The 17,341-nt window shown below is 33.9% G+C and overlaps 1 protein-coding gene across 12 annotated transcripts in view; it reads left to right on the top strand.

The window, feature by feature from the left end:
- The window catches only part of LOC106877516 (cohesin subunit SA-1), a 101,575-nt gene that overhangs the window by 25,302 nt on the left and 58,932 nt on the right, over nt 1-17,341 (top strand). For 3 of the 12 annotated variants that reach the window (XM_089366637.1, XM_089366635.1, XM_089366633.1), the window contains exon 4: nt 12,736-12,859. In XM_089366637.1, coding sequence (XP_089222763.1) covers nt 12,736-12,859 — 124 coding nt within the window. Of the gene's footprint in view, nt 1-4,600; nt 5,521-12,573; nt 12,860-17,341 lie in introns of those variants that run through there. The other 9 variants (XM_089366638.1, XM_089366636.1, XM_089366634.1 and 6 more) reach the window with 5 other exon arrangements.

Genomic DNA, 17,341 nt, shown 5'->3' with positions numbered 1-17,341 from the left:
AATAACATAAGTATCAGTTGCATATCGAGGTTGATATAATCAACTAGACCCCTCCCCTAAAATCTGAGGCTTTATACCTATAGTAGAAAGGATTGTTATATTGTTATGAATGGCATAACAATAATACTGTGCATTATTTAGTTATTCCTTTTACATTGAGTTCAGACTGTAACAAAATTGACATGGCTGTTCATTCTTCTAGGGCTTGATTTATTAATTACACCCTCCCCAAAATCTTTGGCCTTGTGCCTTTGTAAGAAAGAAGTTATTATGACACTAGGTTGCCTGATGCAATAGTGCTTCACTAAATAATAAAGAACAACTTACACTATTAAACTAAATTACTATCCACAAAATGTCTCAGTAATTATTTTGGATCAGATTAAATATCCTTAATTGTTTTGCATGTAATTTCTTTTATTTATATATTTTTGTAACTTATAATAGTTATAATAAAGAAAAATATGTAATCAAATTATTAACCAGACAATGAATTATAGTGATGTGTGACATCATTTAACAAATGTTAATCAGTTTTTGTAATCTGTTAATGACAACACTAATCTTTAAATATTACTTTTTCTTAAACTTACAATCAGGCAAGAGTTTAATCTGAATTTTTTTGAGTTAATTATTTGTGTATATATTCCCAATATTTATCCTCCTTTTCTCTCTTCTATAATTAATTTTAGTATTTGTTCACCATTATGATCTTCTAAATATGTACTTTTTGTCATTTGTGTTTGCTGGAAGTTTCTATTGGTTGCAAAAAAGAAAACAGAAAAATATCACATTGACTAAATTTCGTTTTTTAACATTCACAAAGAATCTCTGTCAGATAATTTTCCATTACTTTTCTTATGTAAATCAGATGTAATCATAAATTACCACTCTTAATTTTCTACAATGCAGTATATAGAAACTTCCATGCTTTATTTTATTTTTTATTATATTTATTTATTTGGTTCCAGCCCTCAGCTTTGCTATCAAAATTGGTTATGCTAAACTGCTTAATTAGTTTTTTAATAGATGGGAAACCTTGTAAAAAAAAACCATTACCATATTTTGAAAAAAGTACTGTTGTTCATATTGCTGGGTAACATATCTCATAAAAGGTACAGGAAAACTATGTTATATTGGTGCCCTAAAAATGGATTATTGATCTAAAGATACAATTTTTCTTTAATTTTATCAAAGATTTATAGGTAGACAATAGCTAGAAAAGTCTTTTTTTTGTGTGTGTGTGTATTTCAATTAAAATAATGTGATAATAACTTGGCAGAGACTAAACTGCTGTAAAGTTCAGTTGTTAGTCTACTGAGCATGTGACTGTGAGTTCAAACACTACTATAGGCAATGTGTTGTCATATAATTCTGCTTGCTTCAGGTCCTATTTTAACTTTAGTTGTAAAATGAGTAGTACGAAGGGTGTCCAATTGTAAAAGCATTTCTGACAGGTAATATATACAAGTGTCCAATTTTGCAAAAACCATCCTGATAAGAAAATGAAATATAAAATAGCAGAATTGAGAGGAATTTTATGACATCATGTCTGATATTTTTTGTTTTGTGGTCAAGCAAGAATTAATTTTGCCATTTCTCATTTTGAGATCAAGTATTTATTATCGTTAAGTCTAACATTTGACCATTCATTGCTTGCAATAAACTATGATTCATGAACAAGTTCATAACTTTGTTTCAATTTCTAGTTGAAACTATTTTTCATTTATTTCATTAATTCTTGGAAAAGTCACGACTGACACTTCGTGTGTGTGTATGTGTATATGTATTATGTGTGTGTGTGTATATATGTGTGTATATACATGTATATATGTGTGTGTATATATGTGTATAAAAACAGAGTTAGTAGTGAGGCATTATGAATGTGGACAAAATACTTTATTAGCTCTCTGTTATACACCTGGCTAATAATATTGTTTGGATTAGTAAAGAACTCTGTACTCTTGTGGTAGGGTCCAAAGTTATGGTTCATTACCATATGAAAATGGCTTTTATAACTCAGTACACTTTACACTGAAAAGTATTCTTTTTAATTTAATTTAATTTTTATTCTATATATATTTATTAATTTGAGATATTTGATTGAATTATTTAGATTAGATGTTTTATAGTTGGGTGATAATCTTATTACTAGCAACTTTATTATAAAGTACTTTCAGCTAGGTTGATTAGAACAAATAGTGTGCCTTGGACTAGTGTATTCCAGTGCTAGTATAAGGACTTTTACTACTTACCTACATTGTGGTAATTAAAATATATATATATAGGGAGAATTCACAAAAAAAACAAAAGACGAAGACAGGTGGTGTAGAAAACAAACAGATGTATTAGAATAATGCTCGGGAATTGAAAAAGTCTTTAACATTTTGAGCCTACGCTCTTCCACAGAAAGAAACAAGCAGAGAAAAAAATGCGTGTAGTGGTTAGCGATCTATCATGGCGAATGGTAGTCTTATTTATATATATATATATATATATATATATATATATATATATTGGGCCTCACCGATGCGATGACTACGGACCGAGACCTTTGGAAATGTGCTGTGCGTGAGAAGACCCGGCAAGCCAAGTAAGATCGTTGCCAGTGCCCCTGGACTGGTTCTTGTGCGGGTGGCACATGAGATGCACCATTTTGAGCGTGGCCGTTGCCAGTACCGCCTGACTGGCTCCTGTAGGATTTTCGAGCGAGATCGTTGCCAGTGCCCCTGGACTGGCTTGTGCGGGTGGCACATAAAAGACACCATTTCGAGCGTGGCCGTTTTCGTGCGGGTGACACGTAAAAGCACCCACTACACTCTCTGAGTGGTTGGCGTTAGGAAGGGCATCCAGCTGTAGAAACTCTGCCAAATCAGACTGGAGCCTGGTGTTGCCATCCGGTTTCACCAGTCCTCAGTCAAATCGTCCAACCCATGCTAGCATGGAAAGCGGACGTTAAACGATGATGATGATGATGATGATATATATATATATATTTGGCAGGGGTGGCAACAAAAGAAAGAAAGAGACCTCGATATTATGCAAATAGAGGAATGTCGAAGTGTCACATATTTTTACAGATAGATATATATATATAAATAAGAATATTTGACTGGGTTTTTGTGAATGTATTTCTGAGACTGTTGCTTAAATCACAGAACATGACAGTTGAAATCGTCACTGGTGCTGCAAGTTTATGCACATTGGAGCTTTTAGTCACATTTCTTAGAGTCAGTATGGTTGCACTCAGTGAGATATAGTTTATTAGTAGAATCTACCCTATAAACTGAAGCCATTTTCACTACTGGCTGGTGTAATCAGTTTGATTGAAAATCATTTGTACTTGGTGTTGGTGTGAGAAATAGTTCAACCATGTACAAATGATTGACCATATTCAATGTTTGTAGTTATCTAGTGGAATAATGCTAAGCCTTGTGTAGGGATAACTTTGACTCCAGGACTCATCTCACTCTTAGGTTTGTTTAATATTGTAGAGCTTCATAAGGCAGTGAGCTGACAGAATTGTTAGCATGCTGGGCAAAATGCTTAGTGGCATTTTGTCCATCTTTACATTCTGAGTTCAAATTCCGCCAGGGTTGACTTTGCTTGTCATCCTTTCAGGGTTGATAAAATAAGTACCATTTGAGTACTGGGGTCAATGTAATTGATGTATCCCTCCCTTGAAATTGCTGGCCTTGTGCCAAAATTTGAAACTAATATTGTAGACCTTAATTTTATTAAACATGGCAAATTTTCATCTCGTTTTCAATCCCCACAATTTCCCCTCTCCTATGAAGAACACTAAAACTGGTTTCTTATTTTATTACTGTAAAACAATCCAAACCACTTGTCTCGTTAGTATCAACTAGACCACATCAAACTTCCACAGGCCAACATGGAAAGCGGACGTTAAACGGTGATGATGATAATGAGTGAGGAGTATCCTGGAACTATATAATTGTAGCTTTTATTCCTAGATCCTCATCTCTGCTTTCAGTAACAAGCAGAGCTGGACCTAACCAGTTTTTAGAACAGTTCCAGAATAGCTATCAGTGAGTGTGTGTGTACAGAGAGAGAGAGAGAGAGATTAATTGCATGTATATATAACAATTGCATTGTAGTAGCCATACTAGCCATTTAAAACATTAAATTCACTTCTGTGATATTATTATACAATAAATAATGTTGCATTGTATATAAAAGACTTTCACATATATCTTTGAGCTGGTCACTAATTTATAAAGTAAAAAATCTCAGTGGGAAGGTCATATATGTAAAACAACAAAAATTGATGTGTGATACAGATAAAGTGAAATAATGATAATAATTACAAAATAATATCAAAACAAATAGATTTAGCAGTGTCTATGAATTTTAAATTGTTAATGTAACTATGTAACTTGACCTCAGATCATAATATCTGTCATACAAGTACCACTCCTCAATAAATATATATATATATATATATATATATATATATATATATATATATATATATATATATATACATAATACAATGGTGCAGGTCCATGTGAGGTCATGGATCTGTACCTGGAAAGTCTTTCCATCCATCCATACATTCATTCATCATTTCTCAATAGGCATCAGTTGTCTGTCAGAAAAGTGCTATTGACTGATCTTTGCATTTTTTTGCCACAACCATTGTATTGATATCCATAGAAATGCAGTATATGTAAAACTATGTAGTAATACTTTTGCTGGTATACTAAATACTGTTTCTGTATTAGTTTGATACTTATAGAAAATATTTCATGTTAAGTTTTTAACCTAATGCTACTATCAAAATAAGAGGTAGAAATACACTCATAAACACAGGATTATTTGCACGGGAATTTTTTTTGTCTTGAATTTTATGTAGTTTTTTACCCCCTTTTTTTCTGTTTTGTGATTATTTCAGTGTTGTTCCTTCATTTCCTTTCTTCACCTTTCAGTCTGTTACTAGATTATATCTTTCTGTTACCCTCATATTGTCATGTCTGTATCTATCTGTGAGGTTAATTGAACTTTTCCTTGTGATTGCCCAACCTTCAATTTTCATTGCATTATTCACTAGGAGGTGTTGTGGAAAAAGAAACCAAAAAAAAGATTAAAAGGAAAAAAAACTGTGAAGTTGTTCTTTCTCCTAAGTGAGCTTTGATTCTAAGACAATTACTAGTGCAAAGAGATGGTATTGTTTTAAATGATATTTCTTTCATGCTAGAGCTCAACCATCCAATTGATATGATATTCTAATCAGATGAAATTTCATTCATAATATGCTGTTATAAGCTATCATCTCACCTTTGAATGTTGAAGTCCCTCATTCAAAATGACTGCTGTTATTTAAGGAATTTGCTTTGAAAAGATTTTCCCTAGATGCCATTACTAGAACTAAGAAGGTTTCTTTATATTAAATTCTTAGAAGACTATGCTGCTTGTGTATGTTCCTTGTGTTTCAGATGGATGGTACCTTGTTATAGGATATCTAAGGAAAACACAAGAATAAGGAGAATGATAATGGTAGGTGGCTGCAAAGATTGGAGTATTCTTTTATTCTTTTACTTGTTCCAGTCATTAGACTGTGACCATACTGAGGCGGCACCACCTTGAATTTTAGTCAAACAAATCAACCCCACTATTTATTTTCATTTTTTAAAACCTGATACTTATTCTTTGGTCTCTTTTGCTGAACTGCAAAGTTATGGTGACAAACACACACATACACATTTCCGTCTGCCTAATCTACTCACAAGGCTTTGGCCAAACCAAGGCTACAGTAAAAGACACTTGCCTAAAGTGCCACACATTGGGACTGAACCCAGAACTATGTGGTTGGGAAGCAAACTTCTTACTATACTGCCACACCTGTGCCTATGGATATATAATTGTGCAGTGTGTGTATGTATGCACACTTTAATAGTAAATTTCATCTTTAATCAAAGAAGTCAGTACTGCAATTTTAGATTGCAGACTCAATTCCAATCTATATCCTTATGTCTTTGTTTTGATCTGTATCAAAATGTGATGGATTCACTGTAAGCCTTTAGCATTTAAACTGGCCAGATCTGGCCTCTCATACTTACCCTGCAATGTTAATTTGAGTATAAATATATCATTGAAGTCTTGGTGCTATGAGACAATGCATTGCATTTGACAGAGTAATCTATCTGATTGCTCTCAATCTGTTGGAATTGATGCAGAATTAAGAAAAAGTGAAGTACCTATAACAATTTCTGTATAAAAAATAACTATTTTTGAAGTCTAAATATCTCTTTTGCTGTCTGAATATTTAAGTAAATGCTGTCTAGTATATGCTATCTACTATTTTATTACTGCTACGTAAAGATAAATTTCATTTTAAACTTATGAAGGAATAAGGTACCTAGAAATTTAAATTCCAAGTTTTAGCATTCAAGATTTGGATGATATATACGTAATGTTTATGGATTCCCTCTACTTCTTTTTTCCAAATAGAGGCTCAGCACTTTTCAAGCTGTATGTGAAGTGGTGCAGTTTCATTATTATTACTGAGTGAGTGAGCAATGCATGCCATCAAAGTGACACTGGGGTAAAATATACGAAGCCCAATACACCCATCATGACTACCTGTCTGATAGGGGTACACCAAGCACATGCATCACAACCATATGTGCATAACATGGTGATCTCATATCAAGATTTTCTTCAGGTTGAGTAGCCCATCCTCCTCAAAAGTGTCCTGAATAAGGGTTAAGAATGTTAAACGAAACAACCAATGTTTTCAGAGGTGATTTATTCAAACCCTGAAGAATTCCTCTCAACACATGGCTATGATGCTTCCCAACTACTTCTGCTCATGATCAGAGATGCACATATTGTCAGCCACTAAGGGACATACTCAACTGGTTATGGTCAAGCAATTGACAAGCAAGTCTGTGGTATTGAGCAGAATATTTGCTGTAGCCCATCTTTTATACTAAGACAAAACATCTACATGATAATAACACTACTAATCAGTTAAGATCAGAAGCCATGAGAGCCACTGCCTGTTACTGCATCAGGGCATGATAGCTGCATTATTATTTTTATTATTATTATTATTATTTGATGATAGGTTTAATTAAAAGCAGTTAAATGCAATATTTTGTCCATGCTTGTTGATTTGATTGTAAAGATCAGGTTCCAGTTTTTGTTTTTGTTGTGGTCTATGTTGTATCAGACCAGTATAGCTGTATCTGTTTTTGTAGAGTCTGCTGCTGTTGGCAGTAATTATTTTGAATAATACACATGCGCATACACACACATTCATACACATGTATATAGTGTGTGTTTGTGTGCATGTTGCTTGTTTATTACAACAAATGAATCATAACTATTCATCGTGAAGGTATTTTCATCCTGTTTAATAAAAACAATGTTACATCATTAGATATTTAAGTAATAACATTTCTATTGTTGAATGTTTATCAAATTCATATTTTGCTGTATTTTTGTTTTGCATTCATTTGAAAAGTAGTTGTTTTAGAACTTGGATTTTTAAATATAAGATAACTTTTCTTTTTAAACTTATTAGACTTAGCTATTATTTTCTTTTCATTTTATTATCAGCATAAACTTATATCTATGTATCTTTTTTTGCCATGCGATTTTGCATTGAACAGGTCTATAAAATCTTGGTCATTTCTGTTAGTAATATAAAATCAGTTTTTATTTACTTGTTCCTATTCCCTCTTTTGTTTTGTTTTGTTTTTCTCAAAAAAAAAAACAAAAACAAATTTAGCCATGTCTTGCTATCAGTCAACAGTTTTTGTAATTTCCCCTTATCTTCCATTTCCACAATAGGATTAATAATCTGAAATATTTTTCTTCGCACTCAATTCCAAATTTCACACTTTTCCTAATCTTCTTAGGTTTAATGAAGCTCTTTAACCCTTTAGCATTCAGATTTCTCTGTCAAATGCAATGCTTATTTACATTGTTTTGAATTAATGATGCATCATCCTGTAGCTTTCAGATTTTGATGGTATGATTGTTAATTTTTAGAATAACATAGTAGGATAGGTGTGAGGGGCTGGATCTGGCTGGTTAGAACCTAAATTATGTAGAATATTTTGGTATAGTCAGTTTAAATGTTAAAGGGTTAAATTCATAAAAAAAGAAAAACAACTTTGTCCTGCAACCTCTACTGTCTTCACTCATGTACATCGCTGCATGCTTTTTGTATTGAAAAATAATTACCCAAGTAGTTTTAATATGGAGTCATCTTGTTATCATTAATATTATATTTGGCATAAATTATAATGGTGAAATAATAGAACTTATTTTCTAGCCCATCTTCTATTGGACTTCATACGTAATGATCAGTTGCCTCTCTTTTATGTTAGACTAACTACCAAAATTACCATTATACAAGGTGTATTACAACAGACATGCACATGATGCAGTTAAAATGGTTTTTTTTTGTTTTTTTTTATTTCCATGATGTAAAATTTCATTTGTTTTGAAGTTCTTATACTCCAGTAATTTAATTAGTTGTTTTAGTCTTATTAATTTCCCTATTATCTAAGCCTCCATACTATTTTCCTTTCTAAACTTGAAATTACTTATAAAAGAAATGACTTTTCATTTTAACACACAAATTACATTGTAGCTTTACCTCTTCAAAACACACTCACTCACTCACTCTGTGTGTGTGTGTGTGTGTGTGTGTGTGTGTGTATATATTGTCCTCTGTGATGTAGTTTAATCACCATTAAAACTTCGATAAATGCTGATATAACTGTGTTTATATTGTCTCAAAGCTTGTATTCTGGATAGTTATCAACTTCCTCTTTCTTCCTCAGAAATTAAATTGCTCTTTTGTTTTTACATCAGGTTTGGTGGAAGTTTATTTGATTTAGGGTCTTACATATCAGAATTGTCAATACTGAGTTAGTTCTTACGTGCTGAACTAGAAACTGTAATCAGTTATGTGCTAGCTAGCTACAAAAAAAAAAGGATGACATTTAAAATGTTCTTTTTAATCTAACCACTATAGTTCTGCCTCAGTTAGTGCTTGGTTTTTGTTTTTAACAAGTCATTCTGTTGAAACTTGAAAAATGTTGGGTTTTTGTTTCATATTTGCTTTTGCTGCGAATGCTGTTTGGTCAGGAAGCAAATCCCATGGGAATGGGGAAAAAATGTCCAGTACAAAAGTCTAAGTTACGAAACAGTGATAGTTGATCATGGCCATGTTTTATGTATGAAGTAAGCACATCAGAATTTGAATACTTGTGTTCACATTGGAGGAATCAACTAGTAACTACTGAAAAGAAGAAAAAAAAAAAAAGTTTGTGCTTTCTATATGAAACGCTGTTTGTTTTCAAACTTTTTGTCTGACAAATTATGTGAACATATTTCCCTAACCCAGGCACTATGTAGAGTAGTTAGACTTGGTGATATTGGAAGATGAGTTAATTCTTGGCTAATTTTTGGTGCAAAGACCAGTCTTCCTCAAGTACAGCTTATAGCCGGTCATTATTCAAGAAAATAAAAAGTTAACTGAGAATAGAAAAGAAAGGGTGTAAGTCTGTGTGGTATTTAGTTATGTTGGAGTCAACATTGACTTTTGCATTCTGCTGCAGTTGGTAAATGGAACAGTGAAGTGTTGGAGGTTGATTTAATTGACTAAACACCTTCCCGAATATGTTTGTAACCTTATACTGTACTTAGCAATTGTTACTAAATTCAGTAATGTGTCCAGTGCATGTTATTCTCAAGCTCAGAAAATACTGTCACTCACTCTAAACTTAGTTTTTCTGTGGCATGTGCAAGATACTTTTTGTAGTAAAGCTGTTGAATATCATAAAGAGCTTCAGTAGCCTTTTCAATTCGCTTTTTTAAAACTCTTCCAGCTTTTTTTTTTTAATGGCTTAGTAAGGCAGTTTCTTTAGCTTTTTCTGAAAGGTCTCTGAAATGGACAGGAGAAATAAATAAAAATGTATATCCATGGATTGTTGCAACAGTAAGAAGCAACACAGCTCACTCGAGATATCCTCAGTTCAGAGACCTATTCTGACTGCATGCAACAGAATGGACTTGACTAAAGTCACCTAAAGAACATTTTATCCTTATATATTCTGATACTATGACATTGCTGAGGGTTTTATACAAAACAGTCAGTGTTAATATTTACAAAGAATATCATCAAAATGAGTGGAAAGACATAGCACATAAAATATGAAGTAATTCATTGAAAGGTAAAGGTGCTAGAGATGAAGTTTGCAGTAATATGTGTTGGGTGGTGTGTGGTGGTGAGGCTTGATAGATGGTGTGTGAGATGTGAATTGAGGCATGATAGACATATGTAGTGATGTGCAATTGAGGTTGCGTGTAGTGGTATATGATAAATGGTGAATGTGGAGAGGGACATGTGATAAGTAGTGTGTGAGTGTAATGTGGTGCAATATATCTCTTTTGGATAAGTTGAATTTTACATGGACATGGGCATGTGGCCGAGCAAGTATTGGGTCATCCCATAAATAATACAGTTTTTTCTACTTCTTTTCTTTTTAAAAATTAAGATAAAGTTCTTTTTTAATCTAAAATATACTCTCCTTCATTTACTACAATGTTCTTCCATCTATCTGGTAGACTTGCGAGGCTCCTCTTCCAGACTTGTCCGTGACAAAAAGTACTCGTCCAGTACTGTTCTGACCTTGTCTACAGAATTCATATTTTTTCCATCCAAATGATTTTGAAAACTGCTAAATGAACGATAATCAGATGGGGCAATGTCTGACGAATATGGTGGGTGGGGTATTGTTTCCCATGCAAACTGCTCCAGCCTTTGGAATGTTATCCTCACTGTATGTAGCCAAGCATTATCCTGATGGAAGAACACCTTTCATCTTGAAACCAAAGATGGTCGTTCTTCTAGCGCTAACTTAAGCTGCTGACAGTAGATCTCCTTTTGTTATCATTTGGTTTGGGTTTGAAATTTCAAAGTAGACTAAACCTTTCATATCCCACCAAACAGATAACAACACCTTACATGGGTGAAGACCTTCTTTAGCCTGGGATGCCGGTGTTTTTCCTTTCCCTACCCACTGTCTTTGGTGCTTGGCATTTTTATAGAGAACCCATTTCTTGTCACCACTCACTATTCGTTCCAAAAAAGGTTCATTCATGAGACGTAACAGCAAAGAAAAGCACGCATTCACTCTCTGCGCACGATTAGACTCAGAATGTTTGTGAGGAACCATTGACCCAATTGCTGACTTTTCTGATGGTGCACAGGTGCCAATGAATGGTTGAATAACCAAATCCAAGCTTCTCTGCTAGTTCCTCAACAGTTACAAAGGGTTTTATTCCACCAGGTTTTGCAGGACATCCTTGTTGAGCTCTACAGCTCTTCCAGGACAAGGCTCATCTTCTAGGCTGTAGTTTCTGGTTCGGAATTTCTGGAACCACTATTGACACTGGCTTATGCTTATGTCTGATCCCCATATACTGCATTAATATTCCTCGCACTTTCCGTTGCGTTGTTACCTTTATTAAGCTCATAAAGCAAAATATTCTCCTTTGTCACTTCCATTATAACTTTGAAAAAATAACTGTTAAAATTGAACTGTACTCTCCAAAATTTGCACAAAGAATAAGCACAAGGTAAAATTACTACCTGCTTTTATAGCAAGTTTATGCAGGTAGTTTATCCTGTCCCCCTCTGACTTTTAGTTCATGCAATTGAAAAGGCTGCATTATTTATGGGATGACCCAATATCTTCTATCAGACTCTCGGGTAAAACTTGGCCTTGTGAATGAAATTAGGTAAACAAAAACTGTGGAAGCCTATCAGATGTGCTTGTTTTAAGGTTGTGTATATTTAAATACCACCATCTGACCTTTAAATGCCTTTAGTAATGGGCACTGAATGTCGTTAATCCTTCAGCTGTCTAAGAATTAGTTATTGTCTCCTTTGTACTCCTGCCAGGGTTTCTTTTTCCTATTTTCTTAATTAACCTTCAAAGCTTTATGTGAGTTCTCTTTCTGACAAAGTCACGGATAAAAGAAAAATGCTGTTGGGAGCTAGGTTACCTGAGACTTCAGAATGTTTTGAATATTTCTTTATTTGTCTTATTTATTTCTTAACCCTTTCTTCTCATTGTGGCACTGTTATTTGTGGAGCATGATCTTTTACTCCATAGTTAGTTTCAGTTTTTTGCACTTGATAAAGTACTTGACTGCAACTAAATTTACATTTTCTAATGTTTGTCTCGTTGTTCCATTCTAGTTGGTCACTTTTGAGACTCTAGAATATTCTTATTAATTGTCACAATCATTTGATATGGTTGATATTGTTTTTCTGATCTTTGAATGCAAAAAGTTACTTGTAGCATAACCAGACATTTCTTCCTCTGCTTTTTGATGAACAAAAAAAGTTGGAGGGCAAAACATCCATCAGCAGTTATTATTTTAGCTACAAGGTGAAAAGATTTTATATCACTTCCTACTCAGATGTGCTAAGGAACGAAGCATAAACATATAATATCCATTTTGTAGTCCTAAACAACTAAAGGGAAAGCCTTATAACCTGGTTTTCCTGTACTGTTTCAGAGATACACACCCAGAAATAAGGTCAATATGTACAACAGAAATTGGGGTATGGATGCGGAGGTACCCGAATATGTTTTTAGATGATAGCTACTTAAAGTACGTCGGTTGGACATTGCATGACAAGGTAAGTCATGGGTTGATGATTTGCTGACATTTTTGCAGGGACACCCAGCCAGAAATAAGAGCAATATGTTCATCAGAGATCGGGGTGTGGATGCGAAAGTACCCTTACATGTTTCTTGATGATAGCTACTTGAAGTATGTTGGTTGGACATTGCATGACAAGGTAAGTTTGAGATTGGTTTAAAAGATTTTGCTATCAACTATCTCTTGTTCATTCTGTTTTTCTTAGATACACATCAGTTGATGTTCATTCTGAGAGGTTTGTTGAAAATGAAGTGTTAAATATTAGGTGTAAAAGAAAGTAGCTGTGGTATTCTGGTGAGAGCTTAGCTACTTGATTTTAAGTTGATCATAGATCATTACTATACACGAAAGTTAAAGGCAATAGGTTTTAAGATAGAGTTAAGACTGATGTAACTGACTACTTGGCTATGACAAGAAACATCTGAGATGTGCAAGTAATTTTACTGACAAACAACATCTGCCAAAAGGAATGTACATTCACTATCAAACAATGGTATTAAGTTAAATTTCATGATAGGTGGGTGCAGGTGTGGAGCGTGTGAATATAGGATATACTTTTCGTAATGAGATAAAAAAAAAACCAAGGCTGTGTATAATATAGAACATTTATAAATCGAATGTCTTACAGCTGTTTCCAGGATATTTATTATATCCCTTCATCGGAGATGGTGTGAGAGGATGATTAAGCAATAGTTACTTTAGTTAAGATAGGAAACAGAGAGTGAATGTAGGGATGTTGTATTTGTAAATCCATTGTTTAGGCAGAATAGTATACATATAAGATTTATCCCTACATTCACTCTCTGTTTCCTATCTTAACTAAACTAACTATTGCTTAATCATCCTCTCACACCATCTCCGATGAAGAGATATAATAAATATCCTGGAAACAGCTGTAAGACATTCGATTTATAAATGTTCTATATTATACACAGCCTTGGTTTTTTTTTTTTATCTCATTACGAAAAGTATATCTGATATATATACAAACACACACATACATATATATACATATATGTATACACATATATATACATATATGGGAAAAAATAAGTTCAAAAGAGAACAATTCAAACTTTTGGAGAGGTCCAAATTGAGAGAAAGAATAATGTTCTATTAAAGATTCATCATATTCATAAAAAACAGCCAGAGCAAGTAATAAGAATATGAAAATAGTAGTTGAAAAATATTGTTATAGGTATAAAAATACCATTAACAATTATAGAAAATTGGAGGAGAAAAAGATGTTGAATCAAAATTAGATTTAATACAAAATAAGATTCACTACATATGCACATTTCAAAGGACAATACAAATATGTAAGAAAAAAATTATAACCATAGTAATTATAATTAAATTTATGCCTTGTCATTTTCATCAGTGTGAGGAATTTTTGTAAGGACATTAAAAAAGGTTTAATAAAATAAAGTAAATTAAAATAAGATACAATAAGGGAGAATACAAATGGGGTAATAGGGGGAAAAAATCGGATATTTGCAAACAAGTTTTAAAGGGGGACAAAATAACAGTAATAATGATAGTAAGAAAGACGAAAGGGAAAAAAAGACAGACATATCAATGTGTATGCACGTCTATATGTGCGGTAAACTAGAACATAAAAATAAGAAGGAAAAGCTAACGGGTATATTTTAAAAAATGGTAACAGGTCAAGTCAAAGTATAATAAACAGGGCCATGTGTGTATAACTATAACGTGACAGGTGGACTAGTAGAAAAAAATAACATAGAGAGTTATACATATTGATAGTGAAAACGAAAAAATATATGTATATATATTTTACATGAGGCTAAAAAGTGATAGGCAAGACTATGTTTGAAAAAAGTTACAATATTAAAGCAGGAGTGGCTGTGTGGTAAGTAGCTTGCTTACTAACCACATGGTTCTGGGTTCAGTCCCACTGTGTGGCATCTTGGGCAAGTGTCTTCTACTCTAGCCTCGGGCTGACCAAAGCCTTGTGAGTGGATTTAGTAGACGGAAACTGAAAGAAGCCCATCATATATATATGTATATATATATATATATGTATATATATATATATGTGTGTGTGTATGTTTGTGTGTCTGTGTTTGTCCCCCCTAGCATTGCTTGACAACCGATGCTGGTGGTGTGTTTATGTCCCCGTAACTTAGCAGTTCAGCAAAAGAGACCAATAGAATATGTATTAGGCTTACAAAGAATAAGTCCTGGGGTCGATTTGCTTGACTAAAGGTGGTGCTCCAGCATGGCCGCAGTCAAATTACTGAAACAAGAGTAAAAGAGAGAGACATGCAGAGAAAGAAAAACAAAGAGAACTTAACAAGGAAAAAACAGCAATCAGACAAGACTGGCTGGTGTAATTCAAGATAGTTACCTTACTCAAAAACTAGCCCGGGGTAGGGAAGACAATCATAAAACAGTAGGAATAGAAAATGAATATATGAAGGAGAAACATGCTATAAATTACAAGTGATAGAAAAAACATATACACTTAACACAAGGATATACAGTCATACACATACACACACAACACACTCATATACACACAAAAAAGAAACGTACATACACTCACACATACACATACAGGTGTGCAAGTGTGAAGGAAGGTACAAGTGTGAAGGAAGGTACAAGTAAAAATATATACATATATACATGCATGCATATATATATATATATATATATATATATATATATATGCATGCATGTATATATGTATATATTTTTACTTGTACCTTCCTATATATATATATATATATATATACACACACACACACACACACACACACACACAAACTATACACACACATATAAATAAGTCTCGCACTTTAACTGCTATTTCTAAATTTCGGTGTTGATGAAGGGCATCCAGCTGTAGAAACTCTGCCAAATTTAGATTGGAGCCTGGTGTTGCCATCCGGTTTCACCAGTCCTCAGTCAAATCGTCCAACCCATGCTAGCATGGAAAGCGGACGTGAAACGATGATGATGATGATGATGATGATATGTAAGAACGACCGTGCGAACCCAAAAGGAGAAATGTTGACGAATGGAAAAACAGGCTCCTTTCTTAAACGCGTCACACGGTCGAACACAAAATATATAAAATGATATATATATGTTATACTTTGATAACATAGAAAACTTAGAAATGCCAGTAAGGAAGACTATATTGAACCAACCGATAGAGATGTATAACAGTAAGATTTATTGGAGCATGAAACTGTATGTCTGTGTGTGTGTGAATGCGACATAATAAAACACATTAAAGACAGGCCGTCATGTAAACAAAAGAGTGTGTGCAAGTAATACATGTATGCGAATGCGTGAGATACATAGTATAGAATAGAGTCAGTAACACGTATAAGAATTTAAGATACCAGTTCTTTGTTAGAGTACACAGTGGTAAGTGTTTGTATATAAGAAGTTAAAGCGTGTGGGGCAGAGCGATCACTAGTCGTGATGTTAGGGCTTCTATGCCAAGCCGGGTTCTTGAATACAGATGTTCTTCGCAGGCTAAATTCTTGGCTGTTATTTTTCGTGGCGAAACAATTCACACAAACAGGGTCGAAGAGAAGTGCTGCGGTTAGCTGTGGTAGCTTGTGTACGTGTAGAGTCATGTTGACGCTGGCGGGGACGATGCTGGTAGTCGTAGTGTCGTGTTGACGGTGGCGGCGATGCTGGTAGTCGTAGTTGGACGATGGTGTCGATGTCGTCGCTGGAACTGGCTGGTTGGTGTTACACGTGTGTGGTCAGCGGCCAGATCTCAAAGGAAATCTGAGGTGCGACGATTTGGCGGGTATAATTTAGTCTATTTATAGCTGAAGGTAGGCTCCAGAGAAGCATTAGAAAAACACTATCACGTGACCTTATTAGGGGCTACGGTTGGTCAGTTGGCGTCCTGGGGGCAAATGGAGATAATTTACCCGCGCAAAGAATAGTCAGTCATGTGATGGATACAACAGGCTGCTCTCTGCTACGCCTGCGCTTGTTTATATTTATAACAGTTGGAAAGAGTGGTGTTCACTACATATATATATATACATACACATGTATACATACACACACACACACATACACACACACACACACACACACACACACACACATATATATATATATATATATATATATATATATGTATCTATATACTCATACAATTTGTTTTTATTTCTGACATATGTTTTGAAGATTACGATTGGTTCATTCCAAAGGAATGAATGAAGTTGAGAAAGATGTAATCTTCTCTTCAGGGAAATACGTAAAAATTGACTCAGAAGATTACATCTTTCTCAACATCGTTCATTCCTTTGGAACGAACCAATTGTAATCTTCGAAACATATGTCAGAAATAAAAGAAATTTTTTAACACATCCGTATAACTCCATTTATTTAATCTAATATTTATTTAAAATACCTCAAATTCACAGGGAGTTTCTACCTCATAAACAGGAGTTACACCCAAGTTATTTTGTGAACTTTTCTACCCTGGTAACTATTAATCAATTCATTTTGTCAGAGTTGATTTTTAACTGAGATAAAATAAATACATATATATATATACATATATATATATATATATATATATATACACACACACACACACACACACACATCTTATGGCTGT

This window comes from Octopus bimaculoides, chromosome 19 (genome assembly GCF_046866305.1).
Source record: "Octopus bimaculoides isolate indiv1 chromosome 19, ASM4686630v1, whole genome shotgun sequence".
Taxonomy (NCBI): Eukaryota; Metazoa; Mollusca; class Cephalopoda; order Octopoda; family Octopodidae; genus Octopus; species Octopus bimaculoides.
This window is presented reverse-complemented; position numbering and strand designations above follow the sequence as displayed.